General features: G+C 30.7%; 1 protein-coding gene across 6 annotated transcripts; it reads right to left on the minus strand.

Annotated features, from left to right (window-relative positions):
- Window positions 1-392: 392 nt before the first annotated feature.
- Window positions 393-17,725, minus strand: LOC130892527 (facilitated trehalose transporter Tret1-like). Of its 6 annotated transcripts, none has more exons than XM_057797993.1 (5): window positions 13,463-17,397; window positions 12,263-12,446; window positions 11,741-11,822; window positions 3,708-3,987; window positions 572-2,193 (listed from the first exon to the last, which is right to left on the minus strand). In XM_057797993.1, exons 3-5 carry the CDS (start codon window positions 11,787-11,789, stop codon window positions 1,119-1,121), a joined length of 1,404 nt encoding a protein of 467 aa, XP_057653976.1. In that variant the 5' UTR covers window positions 11,790-11,822; window positions 12,263-12,446; window positions 13,463-17,397; the 3' UTR covers window positions 572-1,118. The 6 variants fall into 6 exon arrangements, with proteins under 6 accessions (XP_057653968.1, XP_057654000.1, XP_057653976.1 ...); XM_057798001.1 differs by lacking the exon at window positions 13,463-17,397 and adding an exon at window positions 12,956-13,181; XM_057798008.1 differs by lacking the exon at window positions 13,463-17,397 and adding an exon at window positions 12,621-13,181.
- Window positions 17,726-19,132: the final 1,407 nt, after the last annotated feature.

Here is a 19,132-nt window from a genome sequence, read left to right on the forward strand (position 1 = left end):
CTAAATTCCTCAGATTACGATTAAGATGCCCCCCTCAAAAAAACCCTAAGAAGTTGTTGATTCAGGCAATACATTGGAATATGGAAATTGTCAATATTTTTACTATTTCGTTTCTATGATGTTCCCATCTCTAATGTCAATCAATAAAGACCCGTTATTTCACCTTATCTGTAGATGATATGTTAACATGTGGCCGTTGGAAGTTGCCTTTAAGTAAGTTCAGAGATTTTAGAAGCTAAAGAAAAGAAAACCGTTTCATTAAAATTTATTGATAGCTTTTTAAAACTGTAAGACAGATGATTTTTTACCGATTTCTGTATAAAAATCACTGTATTATGCACCTAGCTTATTATTTTGCCAACATTTCTAATAGAGAATAACTGTTCATATAGGTAATGGAAGATATGAGATCCAAGACAATACCTTGAGGAACTCTACCTTGTAATCGAATGTTGCCTGATGCGAACACTTAAAAATACGTCTGAAAAATGTCATTATTCTATTTTTTTATTACATCGAAACATACAGCTTAAGATTAAATGATAAATTTAAATAAAAATGCAAATTACTCAATTGATGTTTTTATTTCATAGATTTGTAGTTCATCTTTCGTTTCTAGTTGTTACATTCTATAAGTCAGAGATATAAAAATATTAAATACAATATAATCACACAAGTATCTCATAATCAACATAAGTTATTTCAGGTACATTATTTCTAATGACAGCATTGTTTTATCCAAAATTTAGTTAGAAATTCATATGAAAAGTATATAATAAGAATTTAAGATTTGGGGAAAAAGTAGTAAAATTTTATGTTTGAATAAACAATTAGGATGTAGAAAATGGGACATCGAATTCATAAAGTATTCAACATGAATTTTGATCGAAGCTTCATAGAACCATTGAAAATTGTGATGAATAAGATTGATGTGGCAGTGCCTGAGGATTAATAATATAGCTAAATTCATCTATCTTCGCCATCATTGCAATTTTAAAATATATATCGCAAGGAAAAAAACTCAATACAACAATCACTTTTGAACACTTATAATTACGTCGACTATAGAAAATTGAAATATCACTCAGAGTATCAGTACATTTGAAAAATTGATAATATTAGAGCACCGCTTCCTGTTGTTTGGTACCTTTGATCGCTTGCAACGGTTCTCCTTTCAGAATACTTTGAATTTCATCTAAAGATCTTCCTTTAGTTTCGGGTATGAAAAAGAATGTGAAAATGGCTACAAAGAAGCCAAATGCCCCAAAAAAATAAAACGGTAAAAATATATGGAACGTTCGAGAAAAAATCTGATAAATTTGAATAGCTAAAATACCTCCTAAAATGAACATAGCGTCTGCCATCGTCATTCCAATCGCCTTCATATTAGTGGGAAATATTTCAGCTGTAACTATGATAGGTACTATTCCTACCCCTAATTTAAATACACAGGCATAAACCATAACTGATACTATTGGTATCCAACTAACTGAGCCCAGATTGAAATTAAGATACTTGAGGTGGAAATATACAGCTAATGTTAATACACATAATCCTGATAATATGGAAGATATCATAAGTAATACTCTTCTTCCATATTTATCTACTTGTAAGGATGAGAATCCAGTTGCTACCAACATTATACTCGCGAATATTATAGCTGCATGAGAGGAATCCATATATTTGGAACCTGCTGATTCTAAAATTAAATGTAAATTCATTAAAATAACTGTGTATCCACATAAATGTTGGCCACTGTTCAATACGGCCATTATTGTTATTGCTTTTCTATTACTTTTTACAAATATCAAGTCTTGAAATCGTCCTTTTTGAGAGCTTTCCCTTTCCAGCATTTTAGTAATTTCTATAACTTCTTCGTCAACATTACTGTAAGGTTTGAAAAATTCCAAAGCTTTTCTAGCTTTTTTCTCTTTATTTTTGTATAATAAATAATACGGTGATTCTGGCATAAAGTAGAAAACTAAGACCTCTGTTATGACAAAGAAAGATCCTAATAATGGTGTCATGTAATACGGCGTGTACGGACCTAGACAATAAACCAAAAGTGTTCCAATATGAACCATAATATAAACCATTCCGGATAAAAAACCTCGTATTTTTTGATCAGAAATTTCTGCCATGTACATAGGACATGCTACGAACGCCATATCACCTGCCATCCCACATAGAAACCTGAAACCACGAAAAATCAATCAAACATATCTTTAAAGCTAACCGCTATTTAAAATATGAATGTAATAAAAGAGAGTAAGAATTAACCTGTGTATAACAGTTCGGAATGTTTAGTGCTTTACTTATTGTAGGAGGCCAGGTCTTGGTTAGGTCAGAAATACCTGGCCTGACCTAGAGATAGCGATAGTTGCTTGAAAAATGCCACTCTATAAGATAGTACAAAATCTATACAACAAATGTTTGACGTTTAGAGACGCCACGTTCTTTTCTTTATTATTTGTTTGGCAGCCATCAATAATGAAAGTTTTCAGTGAATTTGTAAACACGGAAAAATTTGGTCATCGTTATGTGATACAATACTTTTATTTGAAAAACCTTTTCCCAACCTATATAAAAGCCGTACGACCAGCATCACAGTGGTGGACCAAATGAGGTGACGACTACAGAATTTTTGAAGTAAATCCACAAAGCGGTACTGGATGATCGTCAACTCAAAGTGACCGAGCTAGCAGACATAGTAGGCATTTCAAAAAGTGCGGTACATCGTATATTAACTGAAAATTTGGATATGAGAAATCTGTAAGCAAGATTGAACGAATGGATCAAAATTAGTATCGTGAATATGTTTCCGTTGGGTGTTTGGCAATGTCTCACAGAAATAAAGCCAAATTTTTTCACCGTTTCATGACCATGGATATAACGTGAATCCATCACTTCACACTTATCATTATAAAATAACTATCAAAACAATGGACTGAAAAGGGAGAACCGGCTCCAAAGAAGACAAAGACGATTCTATCTGCATGGCGTCAGGTTTTTGGGATGCGCGTAGTATAATTTTTATTGACTATCTTGAAATAGCATCAACGGCGAGTATTATGTGACGTTTGAGCGAAAAAATCAAGCAAAACTGCCGCATTTGGTTAAAAAGAAAGTGTTGCATCAGCTCACACTGCAATAGCCAAAACTAATGAATTAAAGTTTGAATGAACCTTATTCATCAGATTTAGCCCCCTCGGATTATTTTCTGTTCTCAGACTTGAAACAATGGCTCGGTAGTTAAAGATTTTCCAACAATGAAGAGATGATTTTGGCAGTTAATGGCTATTTTGACGAGGTTAAAGATTCTTATTATAAAAAGGGGTATCGAACTTATTGAACACTACTGGGAAAAGTGTATGAAGCTAAAAGGAGATTACGTTGAAAAATAAATATATTATTTCCAAAATTTTTTTGTTTTCTATGTTGGGCCAGGTACTTCTGGGACCATCCTCGTATAATGCGATTTTTTTGCCAATAATCACTTTTTGTTCAGAATATTTACTTCCGAACAAAATATGGTTTTCAAATGTTTTCATTAAAAAATATTACATAGTTGTTCCGGTAATAAAAATAGATGCATTCATTTTAAGCATTATTGATTTTTTGATGTAGAAATGTGTGCTATAAGAACTGATTTTATAAATAAAAGATGAAAGTTGAGAAGAAATTTACTGATTGAACTGTCAACTCACCTTCCAATAAAAAGATAAATCATTTTGTCTCCGAGCGCTATAAGTAGCCAGCCTATTAGAATAGTAATTGAAGCGAATAATAACGATTTTTTGCGACCAAATTTATCCACTAAATATATTGTTAATGGTAAACCTCCTAACGATCCGCATAGCAAAGCCGTTTCTAACCATTCCGCTTCGTGTTTCGTTGTTTTTATATGACTATCTGGGCTAATCAAGTAAGGAATCATAGGAGAAGTCCATCCATATGTCATCCCATCGGAGATGGCAAATAGTGTACCTGTTAAGACAAGAATTATCCATTGAAATTCAAACTTCGCATATTAAAAAATCAATTTACATACAGAAAAAATTCACAAATGCTATAACAGAGAACACATATTAGAAAGATGGAACATTACTCGTATGATTATGGATATTTATGAAAACAGATATGTCAGTTACTTTATTGAACACAATTTAATCTTTTATAATTTTTTAAGTTACATTATAATCAGTACCTATTATTTTTTGTCATTTCAATATATATTCAAATTCGAATGAAGTGAAGCATTTATGGAGTAATTTGGATGGTTTTGTTTGCAACTTGTTACAATCTAAATATGATTATCATCCATAAAAATATTTTAACGAAAGACTCAATTTAGAATATAAATTCTATCCATTGACTGAAAATAATTGAAAAACATATTTGGAATAAATAAGCAACATAAAGTTATAATTTTACACTCCCTATATGTCCGTACTTCTACACACTTTATGATGTGTACCAATTTTTATTCTGTATGCAGCTTAAGTATCAACGTTAAAGGTAATTTAGAATACTGTATGTATAAAAAGAAGAAAGAACATACTTCTGTGAACCATAAGTTCTTACACGTAAATGTAGTGATGAACTGAACGAAATGTTACTTTGATAGAACGTCGGAGAGAAACTACATAGTTCCAAATCAATTTACAATATGCTGAAATTCCAAGATCAGAAGCTATATGGTGGAAGAAATATTGTTATCTACATGAATAATTATTTTGTTAAATTATTAATGCTAATTGTAGATCAAGCAATATTATTAAAAGAACAACCAATGAGTCAAAAAGATCTCTTTTTGAAGAAAAGATGCATTGCAAGAAAATTGATATTATCCTGTATTTGTTAATATTATGTCTATTCCAAATCACACCTACCCATCGTATCAATTCAGGAGGACAAGAATATTTTCAGATAACGTTACAGCTTTTCCAATCAAAAAATAACACATTAATACTTCCAATTTCTCAAATTTCTAATATGTTTATCACAATAAGTTTCCCCTCCAGTCACAAGGTTCTTTGTTACATAGGTATGTAGCTATTAGAACCCAATAGTTCAAAGGAAATTAAACTCCTAGGTTTTTAGAAAATAATTTCAAATTAAACAATAACAAATATCTCTGCTGTAGGGTGAGAATTAAACCAGGTATCTCTCGATCCAAACATATGATGTGACAATAATTGCGATAAAACTAAAAACAATACAAGACACGAAATGCGAGCAGATCTTTTTATTCACTCGTACGTAAACATAACTCAGTTGATATATTTGAAATAGATTATGTTAGTTTATTATAACTTGTAATTATATATGAAATTATACGTTTTTCAATACTAAGTTGGGTGGAAATATTTTAAATTGTTTCCATAATAATATTAAAGTTAAATTCTCAAATCCCTTATTATTTTTTAAAACTAATCCAGCTTGTCGTTGATTTATCTTTGCAAGATATTGCTAGAGCTTCGTATTAAAATTAACAGAATCTTATCACCATGTTTAGGTACGTGTTTCTGTTATTTTAACTAATTGCGGGTAATAAAACATTGGTTTTTATATAACAATATTTATATGCGACTTATTAAGTGACTTTAATGAAATCGTTCTGTCAAACAATATATAATTTTCAAGGCTCACGATTTCATTTGTTGGTAAGGAACATTTTGTCCCTGGAATAATACGGGATAGAATAAAATATTCAAAAGATGCAACTTGTTTGCTAAAAAACTGAGACGCAAACTCACCCAAAATAAAAATTTTAAAATATGGGAATATTCGTGAAAATTCAGGACATATACGAGGATATACTGAAAAATTCTTAGCATACTATAGAACCAAACAAAATTTCAATGTCAAAATATTTTATTACTGAACATATTCTCCTCTTAATTGGATACATTTATTACCGTGAACCTCAAAAAAAAATGTTTCTTCTTGCTCTGCAAAACAGACCTCCACAGCTTTTATTACCTCTTCGTTGGAAGAAAATTTACGATCTACTTTTTTTCAGTTGAGGAAAGAGATGATAGTCGGACGTAGCCAAACCTGGTGAATAAGGGGGGTGTTCTAATAATTCAAATCCTAAATCACGAATTTTTTGCAGTCAAAGACTTCATAAGAGAATAAAATGCTTCCTATAACAATTTCGAAAAGAGAACATTCTTCCCACTTTTCTACAAAATAATATCAAGCATATAACATCTGATTTCAGGGCCTTTGAGCTTAATCGAAAGTTTTTGATGCATTTTCTTCTTTGATATAGAATATGTCTGGAACTAAATGACGCTATAATTAATTATATCGTATTATCCTCATACATAGTCAAATAATTTTACAGAGAATTAAATATTTGCATTGTTGTGTAGTGGTAACAGCCTTGATACACCGGGATTGGTGATTCATATCAAAACAAGAAGAAGAATTAATATTCTTGTGTTCATGAGAAAAATGCGAGAACAAGTATTTCAAAATTTGGCCTTGAATCAAATTTTTGCTAAAGTTGAATCATTTTCAGTTATTTAACTATTGTTCATTTAAGATATATACCAATTTCCATATTGTGGATAATTTGAAATGTATGTTATTTTTTATTTAAATCAATCTACCAGAGTGTCCCTTACCTGTAATTGCCGCAATGATTTGTCTTGCATAAAATATAACTGGCTTTTTCACTTCACTTTGTGTGGAAGTCATTTTCTTAACTAAGAGTGCTATCTTATAATAAATATCCCTTAATGCTTGATATCAACGTATAATTTTATAAACAAGTGTGTATCAACACAAAATAGACAGGATTGAAGGAAAAATAAATTCCAATTTGCATAACATGTTATTATTATATAGATGCGTCATTACAATTAAAGCTATATTGTAATTTTATACCCGAGATTTAATTTTACAAGTTCGCCGAATTATTTATCTCTGAATTAATATTTTAGACCATATTCGATTGTCTCACTTTTATTAGTACATGCTCATTTCAGTAATTCTTACTTAGTTCGTGTTTGAGTAAAAACAAAATTATATTAAGTTGGATTTTATTTATTTAGGGAATTTGAAAAAAAACAATTCACTTTTAGACGTAAAACAAATTTTGTTATTTACAAATGACTCACATATATACTATTGAGAGACTTCTGAAAATATTTCATTATGCTTTACATTTTGAGAGCAGAGAATTTTAATATTCCAAACCAGTTTCTATTCTAAGAAATGAAATTATATTAATCTTGTCTTTGTTATAATGAGATTTTTCAACTCAGTTGAAATTGTACATTTGAAAGCGACAAAATCCTGTTCTGCATCTTACTGATGTTAAAAAAATGAATATATTTAGTTCAACTTGTATAAAAGTTCAATTTATTGGCATTCGAGGCTGGATTAATCCCAACCCAGGCTTCTACACATTAAAACCAGCAAACAGACATTTGATATCACATTTCCAAAACCCAACTCTAGTTGAGAGTCTCCAGTAGTAAAGTCAAACGTGGTAGCTCTCATTCTGATAGTATGGCCATAGATTGAATATTCCCTAGACACCAATAATGATGATTTGGTCATCTATTAAAAAAGACATATTTAGATGAGAGGAATACTCAAAGCATGATGGTAAAAAAAGGTACAAAATGTTTTACCTTCTTCAAAGTCCTAAGTACCTCATTTCGTTCTTGAACTCCCTTTTAGGTTATAGAGATCTATATGTTTTAATAGACCTATTATTTTGTGAATATAAAACATAATACCATTGAGAGGAGAAATTACTTCATCTGTTCCATATATTTGTATTAAAAACTTAGATACTGCTAGCGGAAATTTGGTCAGCACATTATTTGTTAAAAAATGAAAATGAATATCTTAACATGATATTATTTGCTATAGAATTCCTAATGCCTTTTTATTTTTAGTCAATATACTCCAAAGATATTAGAAACTCGACAAAAAGTCACGTTTGGTAACATTGCTTCAATACGCAAAATACCGAGTAAACAGTTTGAAATAGATGGACACATTGGTGAAATTCCGGGTCCCGACGGGGTCTCAGACAAGCGATACATTTTAGTTTCTAAACACATACTCGCTCGCACACACGTGGGCATACACAATTCTGAGATTTAAGACTCAAAACATTACATATTACCTCAAAATATACAGTCATCTCTATTAGCCAACGTAATGTCACTCTAAAAAAAACAAGCGTAGTGTAAAATTAGATAATGGAGGGTAGTCAGATCAAAACGTTAAGCATGCTACCAATGCTTCCAACGTTGGAGGCTGGAATGAATGGACGCATCAAGTGGTCGTAGTGTGCATGGTATTCGACAATGTTTTGCTTCCAACGTTGGCATTAGATCGTTGGCCATGGAAATTCGGTTTTTTACCGGCGTCAAAGGAGTATCCAACATTGGAATAAAGTTGAAACCAAGACTTGTTGTACAACGGCACACACTTCTTGTCCTCTTACACGTGAACTAAATGAACTTCGTCCAATGTTCACCTAATATTGGACGCTGCAGCAATGTTCAGCCGTAGGTTAAAATGCGAATGTTGGCGCAAACGTTGGACGCATCGTGTAGTACCCGCTTTATTATCAATATATGAGATCTGTTTTTCAGGGGAGACTTCACACGCAAGGATTTACTTAATTCATTGTAAAGTTTTATATGTGATATAGAAACTGTATTTTTTTGAATGAAGACATGTTTAAGTAAGCAAAATTGAGAAATTAAATGTTTATGATGTGTTAATATTAACGACGTACGATATATATTTTTTCACCGTACTATTCTTAATACTTATTTTTTTTAAAATTGCATACTGCATTTAGAAACAATTATATCAGTTGTTTACATCACAATATGTAATACTTAACGCAAAAAGGATAATTCAAGCTTGACCTCGTGGGGTTATTTATACATCAGGCGTTACAACATCATCCTTATCAAAAGTGTGAAAATACAAAACTTATCATGAGAGATAAATTTGATGTCTGGTATATCACCATCAAGGACCATCAAATGTATTATAATAATTAAATAATTTGTACACACGGAAACAGACTTCAAATGCTCAATTAATGAGTATCTTGTTAAGTTTGGAAAAATAAACCAATATTCTCTATTTTTTTGTAAGCTGTTCTCTTAAATGTTGTACCTGTCTCATTAAAGAAGCAAAGTTGAATAGGTACATTTTTCAATGGCATAAGTGGAAGAGCTACCATCGACTTACTACCATAGTAATTTGACTGACTAGATCAATTTTATTAAGTATAATCTAAATGACAAAAAGTTATCGACTTTCACTATGCTAAATCAATGGTTTACGAAATTTTTGGTCATAACAAATAAGCTGCAATATGTTTTTGTAATAATTCGTTGGTCTACTAAAATAATAATTATATAAGGTGAAAATAATAATAACTCATGAGTTACATATTATAAGGAAATCCTCAAAACTAAAAATATTTTTCGAGTCTATTTCTTACAAATTTCATGAAAAAATAGACTTTAAATATATTACTAGTACACAATGTACAATTAATTGGAATCAGAAACAAAATGAAATTTTCTTATTAACTATTTTTTTGTTTCAATAATAATCTCATGTACCTAGTCGAATAAATAGAACTCAATATGGTATCAATACTATAAATTATGGGCCAAAAGTGTGATCCGCCCCAAACAATCCTGCAAATAATGATATCGAAACTATTTAGCTGTAGCTGCAGCTAACAGCTGCCAAGAAGAAATAACTTATTCAGAGATTATGATGATAACTAGTAGTTTTATTTAGGTATGTAGAGATTAGGTTATATTGTTTATGAGCGATGATTACCTATTTTTTCACATCCTTTTATCCACTATTAAAATTTATATTTATATGAAATGGATAATAAATTATAAATCCTTTTCAAACTTAAGTCTCTTACTTAAAATGTTTGTAGTATTTGTTCCTAATTTACTATTTTGATTATAATTTTCTGGATAAAATGCACAACTATATACTTTTGTGGCTTGATATTTTACATTCGAAACCTAATAAATATCACATCTTGAGAATCAATTTCACTTCATTTATTCAATTTAATTAACTAACGTACTCAAGCAAATATGATTTTATTTTGATCTTCATTAAAATTTTTAGTCAACAATTCTGTTAAATTGACCATACTTATATTAGTTCGAATACAAATTAATGAATACAAAATTTTTTCTTCCCAATTAATTAGCCCTAGAATACTAACCATTCATAGAATATACGAATGCTGCAGTGCGTTTTAGGATATGGCAACTGTGTAAAAGTCACAGTATTCTGACGTTTCGTCTAGCTTCATTAGTCGGTACAACAAGCAGTTCTTGCCTAAGATTATATACTCGATAGATCTGCCACTCTGTATAAAAATTTGATGATAAAGTTCGATCCTAGTGACATTTCTCGAACTGGCTCCGTACCAAGAAAAAAGATTTCTATATTCAAAGATTTGATCTAAGGTTCATATCCATGCTAATTTCGCGGAAAATTTAAAAATAACTCGAGAATAACTTTTAAATGCTCAAAGCTAGTTGTCGCATCAAATTGTGAATGAAACAAAAGTATTATGCAAAATACTTCATTTAAGTAAGTACCGTTTTGCGATTCCGCCGTGGCAACCCCAAGGTCGGCGTTCCGCACATGCGCGCTGGTTACCTACATCTCTTGTCTACGCACTGACGCCATTACGTTGTTTACTGAGTGTTTAAGATTCCTCTGACAATCGTGAGTCCAGCCGATTGTGAAATACGGGCTGTTATACGATTTCTTGGTGCTAAAGGCGTAAAACCGATCGATATTCATCGTGAGATCTGTGAAGTTTACGGACAAAACATTATGAGTGATCATCACCCAAAAATGTGAAGTTTAAGCAAACAATTTCTGCACGGAAAATCATGTGCACAGTTTTTTGGGATAGAAAAGGAGTATTGCTGGTGGAGTTTGAGACATGTGTCGTGCAATCCAGAACAAAAGACGTGGCAAGTTGAGTAAGGGTATCGTTACCTGACAATGCCCATCCACATGTGGCTAATCGGACCAAAGATCTCATCAAATCTTTTCAATGGGAAACTCTAGATCATCCTCCCTACAGCCCTGATCTGGCGCCCAGCGACTACCATTTGTTCCTGCACTTGAAGAAACACCTGGGCGATCAGCGCCTTGAAGACAATAACAAAGTCAAAACAGTTGTGATACAAGTCAGGCGGCAGAATTTTATGAGGAGGGTATTCAAAAACTGGTGCCACGTTATGTCAAGTGCCTCAATATTCACGGAAATTATGTAGAAAAGTAGATTAAAGTACAGGCTTTCATGTAAAAATAAAATTCTTGCGATATCTGGGCACTTCTATTTTTAATTCCAAAACAGTACTTACTTAAAAAATATGCCTCGTATTTTGGTCCCATTCACAATTTATGTGACAACCAGGTCCGACCATCTAAATTTCACAATTAAATGGTTTATATAAGATATAGGTAGATGAAATATTGAAACACAGGATGATTATTATAATTTTTATTTTGTTTTTGACATTTTATTACTATATCCACAAACAAAAAATTTTCCTTCACAGTTTAGCAGACTTAGAACTGTCAACAGTGAGATGTTGGCATGTTCAAAAAATGTTTCTGTTTGTACATGGTACATACAATGGTATATAAAAAACTGATTTTATAACCATGGATAATTAATGCTTACCGTTGTCTTTTTTGCAGCTTTCCTTATATTTAACATATACCATATTCATCACATCATAGTCTGTATATCATTGATCTTTACCCTTCAAAATTTTATTAATTAAACCTATGTAATGGAAGATGCATATGTTAAAACTAATATTTATAAACATATTTACATAATCCTTATAATCTGAACAAAATATTGAGGAAATGTCTGTCAAATCCTCCAAAAGAAATATTTGTTTCTTTATGCCTAACGGATTGATTAACTGGGACAATCTTTCGAAAATTTTATCAGAAAAAATTTTAAAAATATCACAGAATTTTTCTGAAGGCGCATATAAAAAATTTTTTATGTTCCCTAGAATATATTAATGAATTTGCTTTAATCATATCATTTGATAATATTATATTTTTACACAAGTGGCATTTAAGACTTTTAAATAATTTCTTCACTACTAAATCTGCCACATAAGGAGTGACAAGACTTTTCACTATGATTCATAAGAGGTTTATTGTCACAGTAAATGTAAGTACTTACCAGGTAAATATAGAGTTAGTAGTGAAACTTTTTTAACCTGCCATTGGGGTTTCTATAAATTGGTTCAAAATCAATATCACATATTCTATGTGATGATAATACTGTATCTGCAAGCATTAACTTGGGGTTATTTATTCTTTACAACCAAATTCTGCAAATATCTTCATTTGTAGTAATGGAATGGCTATAAAAAAGTAAAATAAGGATAAAATCACTCAACATATTTAACCATTCAACAAAATGATTTCCTAAATACAAATTAATGAAGTTAGGAAGAATAGAGTTATTCTCGTTTAGATATGAACTTGATTTCAAATTAAATATTTTTATGTTGATACATAGTAGATATTACTCTCACCTTATCGCTGACTTATTCGTGCATCATGGTAGGTACACAGCATGCCTTTACTCGTTTTCTCATAATTTGTTTTTAATTTTTAAATACGAGATCGTAAAAATTTCGAATGGTTTAGTATTCACGGTATTGTAAAATAAGGTTAGTATTCTAGGATTAATATAGAGTATGAGTGAAACCAATATCACCAAAATTTGTTTGATTGATTTGTAAATAATGCTGCCAGGCCAGGCAATCCACTTTATTGCAGTGTATGGAGTATTGCCTATGTATTAGTGTTATGTAGAAATTTTTTGTCTTACAAAATGTGAAGAGTTTATAAATAAAATAATACTTACAGCACAGAGGTAAACAAAATGCGAAGTGATTTATGATTTTTGTTTAAATGTCCAATTAATCATAACAAGCCAAAGCGAGGAATATACCAGTTTTTACATTATACCGTGTGATTATTTTTACATCGAAACCAAATGAATAACATAGAAGTTTCTGTATGGATCATATAGCATCGACATTTTAATCGTTAATTATTGTAAAATTGTATATTATTTCGTTAATATAGTTCTGTAACCAAAGTATTATCAAATTATGTGGGCGACCGATAATTATGTATTATTTAATTAAAAAATATATTTTTTAGGCATTCAAAGTAATCTCAAATGTTGTGGGCGATTTATGGTATAATTTAAAGATAACTATTGTTGTTATTAAGTTATAACACATAGTAAATTTAATTACCAAACATTTATTGTGTTTGTTCATGTTAAATGACCTTTGGTACGTCAAACATAAAAACAACTGCAAACAAAAGCTTAGATAATAATGAATTTGTTGTAGCACCTTACCAGTACTAATTTGAATTTTATTTAGGCCCAAATCAGCTGCATTTACTCAATTCAAACTGGCTAGTAGGTATGGATTTTTTGTATAGATGAACGGCAATGAAGGCTATATTTATAAACACCTAACGTTACCCATATAATCTTTCACTTTGATCTGTAGCGTTATATTTTTGTTCTGAAGAATCTGCAACTTTCACTAATCAGAATATCATCGGAAAATCCATAAGTGTGATCAAGTCAAGACTGATTTAAAGGATCTCATTAGGAGTTTTCGAAAAATATAATCGCTTCGTGTTCATATGATAGTTTCTACACTGGTAGACACCGAAAAACCCTGGCAGAATGATTGATTTTATAGAAAATTCGCTCATGGTTAGCTTCTATTTTTACTACCAGAAAAATACTATTAAATAATTTGCTCTCTCCAAAAATGGAAAAAATAAGTCGTGCTCTCAGAAAACATATAGTTTTAGCAAAAATGGAGTATATAGCTCTATTTCAACTTGCACCATCTAAATATATTAATTTTCTATTTACACCACTTTAAAAATTCAATTGCTCCAATGATTTTACCTTCTACGCATGTGCGGAAGAAAATCCTTAATTTTAATGAGGATTATGAATTGAGGTTTTTCAAAGGGATGCAAATAGAAAATTTTACATATTTAGATAGTACAAATTATAATGAAGCTATTCACTTCTTAATCAAAAGGTTCCATTTTTCCAGACGTATACGTTTTCCGAGAGCAGGGTATTTTCGTCGCTTTTTTGAAGGGTCCAAATTATTTAACTCAATTTAATTTGCTAATACAAATAAAAACGAAGCCAAACACGTACGATTTTTTATATAAATTTTCTCAATATTCTGCCAAGGTCTTTGCGATTGGTTGACCAATGGGTAAATGCGACCAGCTGACGGGTTGTTTCATTTGTCCATGGTTTTTTTAATTGTAAAATTTATTTATTCCCCTTCTATGGTTGTTTAGTATTAATTCTTATGAGCAGGGTATTTAAAGGGTTACAGAGGATTGCAGTTTTTATACTTTTAAGTATTTCAGCATAAAAATGTTTTGTTGATATTAAACTTGTGCAAAATCTGTGTGAGTAGGTAAATCCTTAATAACTGCACAATAGTAGCAGAATTATGAAGTTCTGCTAAAAATCGGGATACTTCAACAAGAAGAGCCACAAATTTATTAGAAAGAATAGAAAAGAATAGGATAAAAATTTTGATACATTTCGGTGGTATAGAAGTATGGAAACAGAAATGTAAGCGAGAGAGAAACTAGGAAGAAATTCCGAGAAAGTAAACATGGAAAGAGGAGTTGAACAATCTTGTGCAAATATGAAGATAATACTTCGATACATTACTAACTACAGAACAAGCTAATCAATAACAAGAACAAAAGCTGAATGGAAGGTAGGAAAACCTCGAATATTTCCTTTCACAATGAAATATTTAAAAATAGTAGTTAACAGCTCAAGACAGAACAGCGGAACTATGAAATAATAACGTAATTGCTGGGTATCATCAAAATAATACAATCGCAAAATAAACGAAACTGCTAGATACAATAGCAAAAAATGTAATATCAGATTATAAGGAAAGTCTAGAGAAATTATCTCACAAATCAGAGTAATAGAAAATTTAAGTACGATGTGGTTTTATTTATAATTATTATTATAATTTATAATGGATCCCATTTTCACTTGGAAATGGAAATGGAAAAAATATGGCACAGCCTAAAAAAAAATCTGAATTGGGGGAAAAGAATGCCAGTTATATATTAAATTATAGCGTATAATGCAGTATCAAAAAAGATGACTTTAGAGGAACGATAAAACAGTATAGATTCAAAGTTATTAATACTAGAAACTATTTACTATTAATACTAGACGACGGTTAGTAATAAGAGAAAAAGATAATACAAGGGTTGATGCTTAAGTTTTGAGATAGACGTGCTTCGTGCGTGAACAATTTTTGTTGGATTTGACTGGTCTTGGAAGACAGTCGATTGCTGTTTAGTTTCAGGTTCATATGCATAGATCCATGATTCGTCACCTATCACGATCTAGAAGTCTTTTGAAGTACCACTACTAAATTTTTTCACCATTTCTTTGCACCAATAGATATGAGCTTTTTTGAGCTGGTGTCAAATTATACGGTATCCAACGCGAACCAATCTTCTTGACAGCCAAATGTTCATGCAATATTGAATGTATGCGAGTGGAACTAATGCCCAAAGGCTCAACCTCAATCTTGTAATATAAATTCACCCACCGCATCGATGTTTTCTGGCACAACAGCCGATTTATGACGAACCTCACGAAATTCCTCCTATAGCGAAGTGCGACCACGATTGAATTCGGAACACCAGTAAAATACTGTAGCTCGAGATGGTGGTGCTTCATCACCAAAAGTCGAAACAAGTTGATCGACACATTGCTGTAGATGTAATCCACGTCGAAAATCATCGAACGAAAATGTTCGCGATTTGATTCCATTTTTTAAGAGGGATGAATATTTCAAGTATCTGTAAAAAACTCAAATAGCACTCGTACGACAACACGTTTTGAGTACGTTTACCATTAAAAATGACAAACTTCATTGTGGCAGATTTGACATTTTCACAGTTGCCATCTCTCAAAACTTAAGTAGCGGATTAGCGGTTATAGGAAATATGGAGCCGGTGTATATAATAAAATTATGTACGATATATAAGGGAGGTTTCAAACCAAGTCCCTCAAACAACCATATAACTTAACAATAGTTGAATTGAATAGTTTCAGAGACATATTTATATATTAGAAGATAACTTCTCGTATTGTTAATATCCATGTACTGTGTTAAAGAATAAATTAGCCTGTATATTTCTGAACGCTTTCACAAGGGAAAACATTAACGGAAAACGCCTAGTAGCATTATCGATGTATAATTCTCTTAACCTCTTAAATAATAAACGTACTAAAACAACAATGTACCTAGAGTGAAGTATTAATTGTCTTACTCTTTGAGCACTGGCAACAAAGTTTTTAAGTGAAAGTGTTTGCTACTTCTTGGAATTAAGAATATATCAAATTTCCAATTCCAGTTTTACATTAAAATAAATTGTTTGGAGTTACATGTGTGCATCATACAGAGTTTGTTCAACACATAATTTGTTCAGATACAAAGATCAGTGAAATGTGTATGGTTTATGTGTATGTATTATTTTTTGTTGAGCATCACATGTAGTATTATTTATCTTTGCAATCTATTGAAATAAGTAGTGCCACATTCGAATGATTTAGACTTGTTGATATTAATGATATTTGTAAATTAAGTAACAGTTACTTACCGAGTTGATACAATTACGTAATTATAATCCCAATACTATGTAGAAAGGATTGTTTAAAATAGCATTTTGAAAATATGTAATAAAATTATTTGTCGTTAAATTATCCCTCTGACAAGTATCAATATGATATTCCATAGATGTAATTGTAATGGATAATTTAAAATTCAAAGAAATTACTTCACAATATGCTATATTACGGAATTTATGATTCAATATTTTTCCTAAGCTCCGCTAAATGTCATTATTGTTTCAAATGAATTTGTCAATCTAATATTTTTTACTAATAACAGTCTAAATCTATAGGAAAAATTTAGCTATCGAATTAATGGTTAATACACTGGATCTAAACAAGCCAACCTGGCAGACACGTATAATGATGTTTGAATTATACAAATTTACATTTTTTGACAATGAGATTTCTAGAACTAATTATTAAAAAAATGGTTCCAAAAGTATAACCTACTTTTTTCACAATAAATAGCAAAACGTACGGAAGTAGTTTATCTAAAAAAGATAATAAGATAATACATATACATTACAAACTGATGATATAATTGAAATTATTGGTTGTCTTGGTTTTTGTCCAGTATTAATAAATTTCGGGCTATAAATACACGTTACCTGATAGCGCAGCTCGTAGTTGTGAAATACGGCCATTTCTTTTACTCATCACTAAAATTTTTTTGACAAGAGAATTTAAAATATTTTCTACGAACACACACGCTTTACTTATTACATAAGGATGAACACGAAGTGAACAAACTAAGTTGTATCGCGACTTATAGGTAGCTTATTATTATTGGAATAGCCGCAGGTCCGCACTCATTGACGTTATCGATGCGGTGATAGCAGTGTAAAAATACCGATAAGGCTTTTTAAAATGTTGATATCCCAAGGTTACATTCAATAAGTATTTTCTAGTTGCACTAAATCTCATACTCTATAAAATGTTGTTTTATAAATATCTAATAAAATCAGTCAGTTGTTTAGGGATTATCCAATGAATAACAATACGTATGTTTGAGAGATAAAAGTTCACATGAGAAACTTAATTTATTACCAAAGCATCATAGTCCATAATTTGGAAGTTGTAAATACTATATTTTGTATCAGTTAATAACATCATGAAAAAATAGTATACACTCTAAGAAATGATTCATAAGTTTGTTCTGCTATGGATAAATATATGAAATAGAAGAAAAAGAGAACACAAAACAATGTTTTCGTTTAATCAGAAGTCAGTTTATGTAGTTGCATTGTCTTAATTTCAGAAATGTATTATGAAACGAAAACAAAAATTCACCATATATATGGACTTCTAAACTTATGAGAAATGTAGAAGTAAAGAGATATTAAAATACATACATTGACGTGACGAAAAGTGTTCAATTGTGTAAGAATCACAGCAAAGGTTTGGTAACAATAATAGTTTTCATAGTCAACAGAGGTATCAATCATAAAGATATGTAACTAACGACCCTTCAGCCGCCTAGATATTTATCACTTACTTCTAATTTTACTCAAACCGGCATAAATTGTATTTAATGAATTCTATAATACTACTACAAAGATATAACAGAGAAATGGAAATTGGTCTTGTTTGAATGAAAAACATTTATGTAAGCTGTATAATTTCATTGAAAAAATGATGTTCTGTAGTGACCCATAGAAGAAAAGAAGACCCAATTTTATTTCATTCCTTATTTTATTTGATAGATATCTATGAATAATATTAAATTGTAGCAGTATACCATACTTTTCACAGAATATCTTTTCGACGCTGATGTAATAGTTAATTGGCCATTCCTACTGCATGTTTATTCTAATTGTACATATTCATGTAATATATCTATAATTGAAACATTTCGTTAAGTTTCATTACCTCATCAATAAATCAAGTTCAAGGCGATTTTGAAGTTTCATTAATATCTATAAAATTCCAATTATTTGCCTCTTACAGCACTTAGCAAATATAGTAAGCAACTGAACTATTTTTAGTGTCAACGATCATTAAAAATTTTTAACTCGCTTCAGCCACCAATACCCAATGACGTGATTATTAAATTGACTGACAACACAAACAAATTTGTTTAGCACTATGTAATAAACAATTGATTGATATAAATTGAAACATATTTCAAGTGATTCAATTGTATCGCGTAACGTCAGCTGTTAAATTGATATACGGTAAATTTGAGCGAATATTTTTTTTTCATATTATTGAACCAACAAATTGAAATTTTCAATCGTTAAAGCTCTAAATATATGTTTATCATCTATTTCAAATATATTTTTTTCGTAAAGTATTACTAGCCAGTTAAAAATCAATAAAACA

Source organism: Diorhabda carinulata, chromosome 1 (genome assembly GCF_026250575.1).
Source record: "Diorhabda carinulata isolate Delta chromosome 1, icDioCari1.1, whole genome shotgun sequence".
Classification (NCBI taxonomy): Eukaryota; Metazoa; Arthropoda; class Insecta; order Coleoptera; family Chrysomelidae; genus Diorhabda; species Diorhabda carinulata.

Excerpts from the sequence above, each read along its gene's own strand:
- LOC130892527 (XM_057797985.1), bottom strand. The coding sequence starts at position 6,708 with ATGACTTCCACACAAAGTGAAGTGAAAAAGCCAGTTATATTTTATGCA. Across the intron at positions 3,988-6,635 it reads AATCATTGCGGCAATTACAG|GTACACTATTTGCCATCTCC; the intron begins GTAAGGGACACT and ends TTGTCTTAACAG. Across the intron at positions 2,194-3,707 it reads ATTTATCTTTTTATTGGAAG|GTTTCTATGTGGGATGGCAG; the intron begins GTGAGTTGACAG and ends TCGTGGTTTCAG.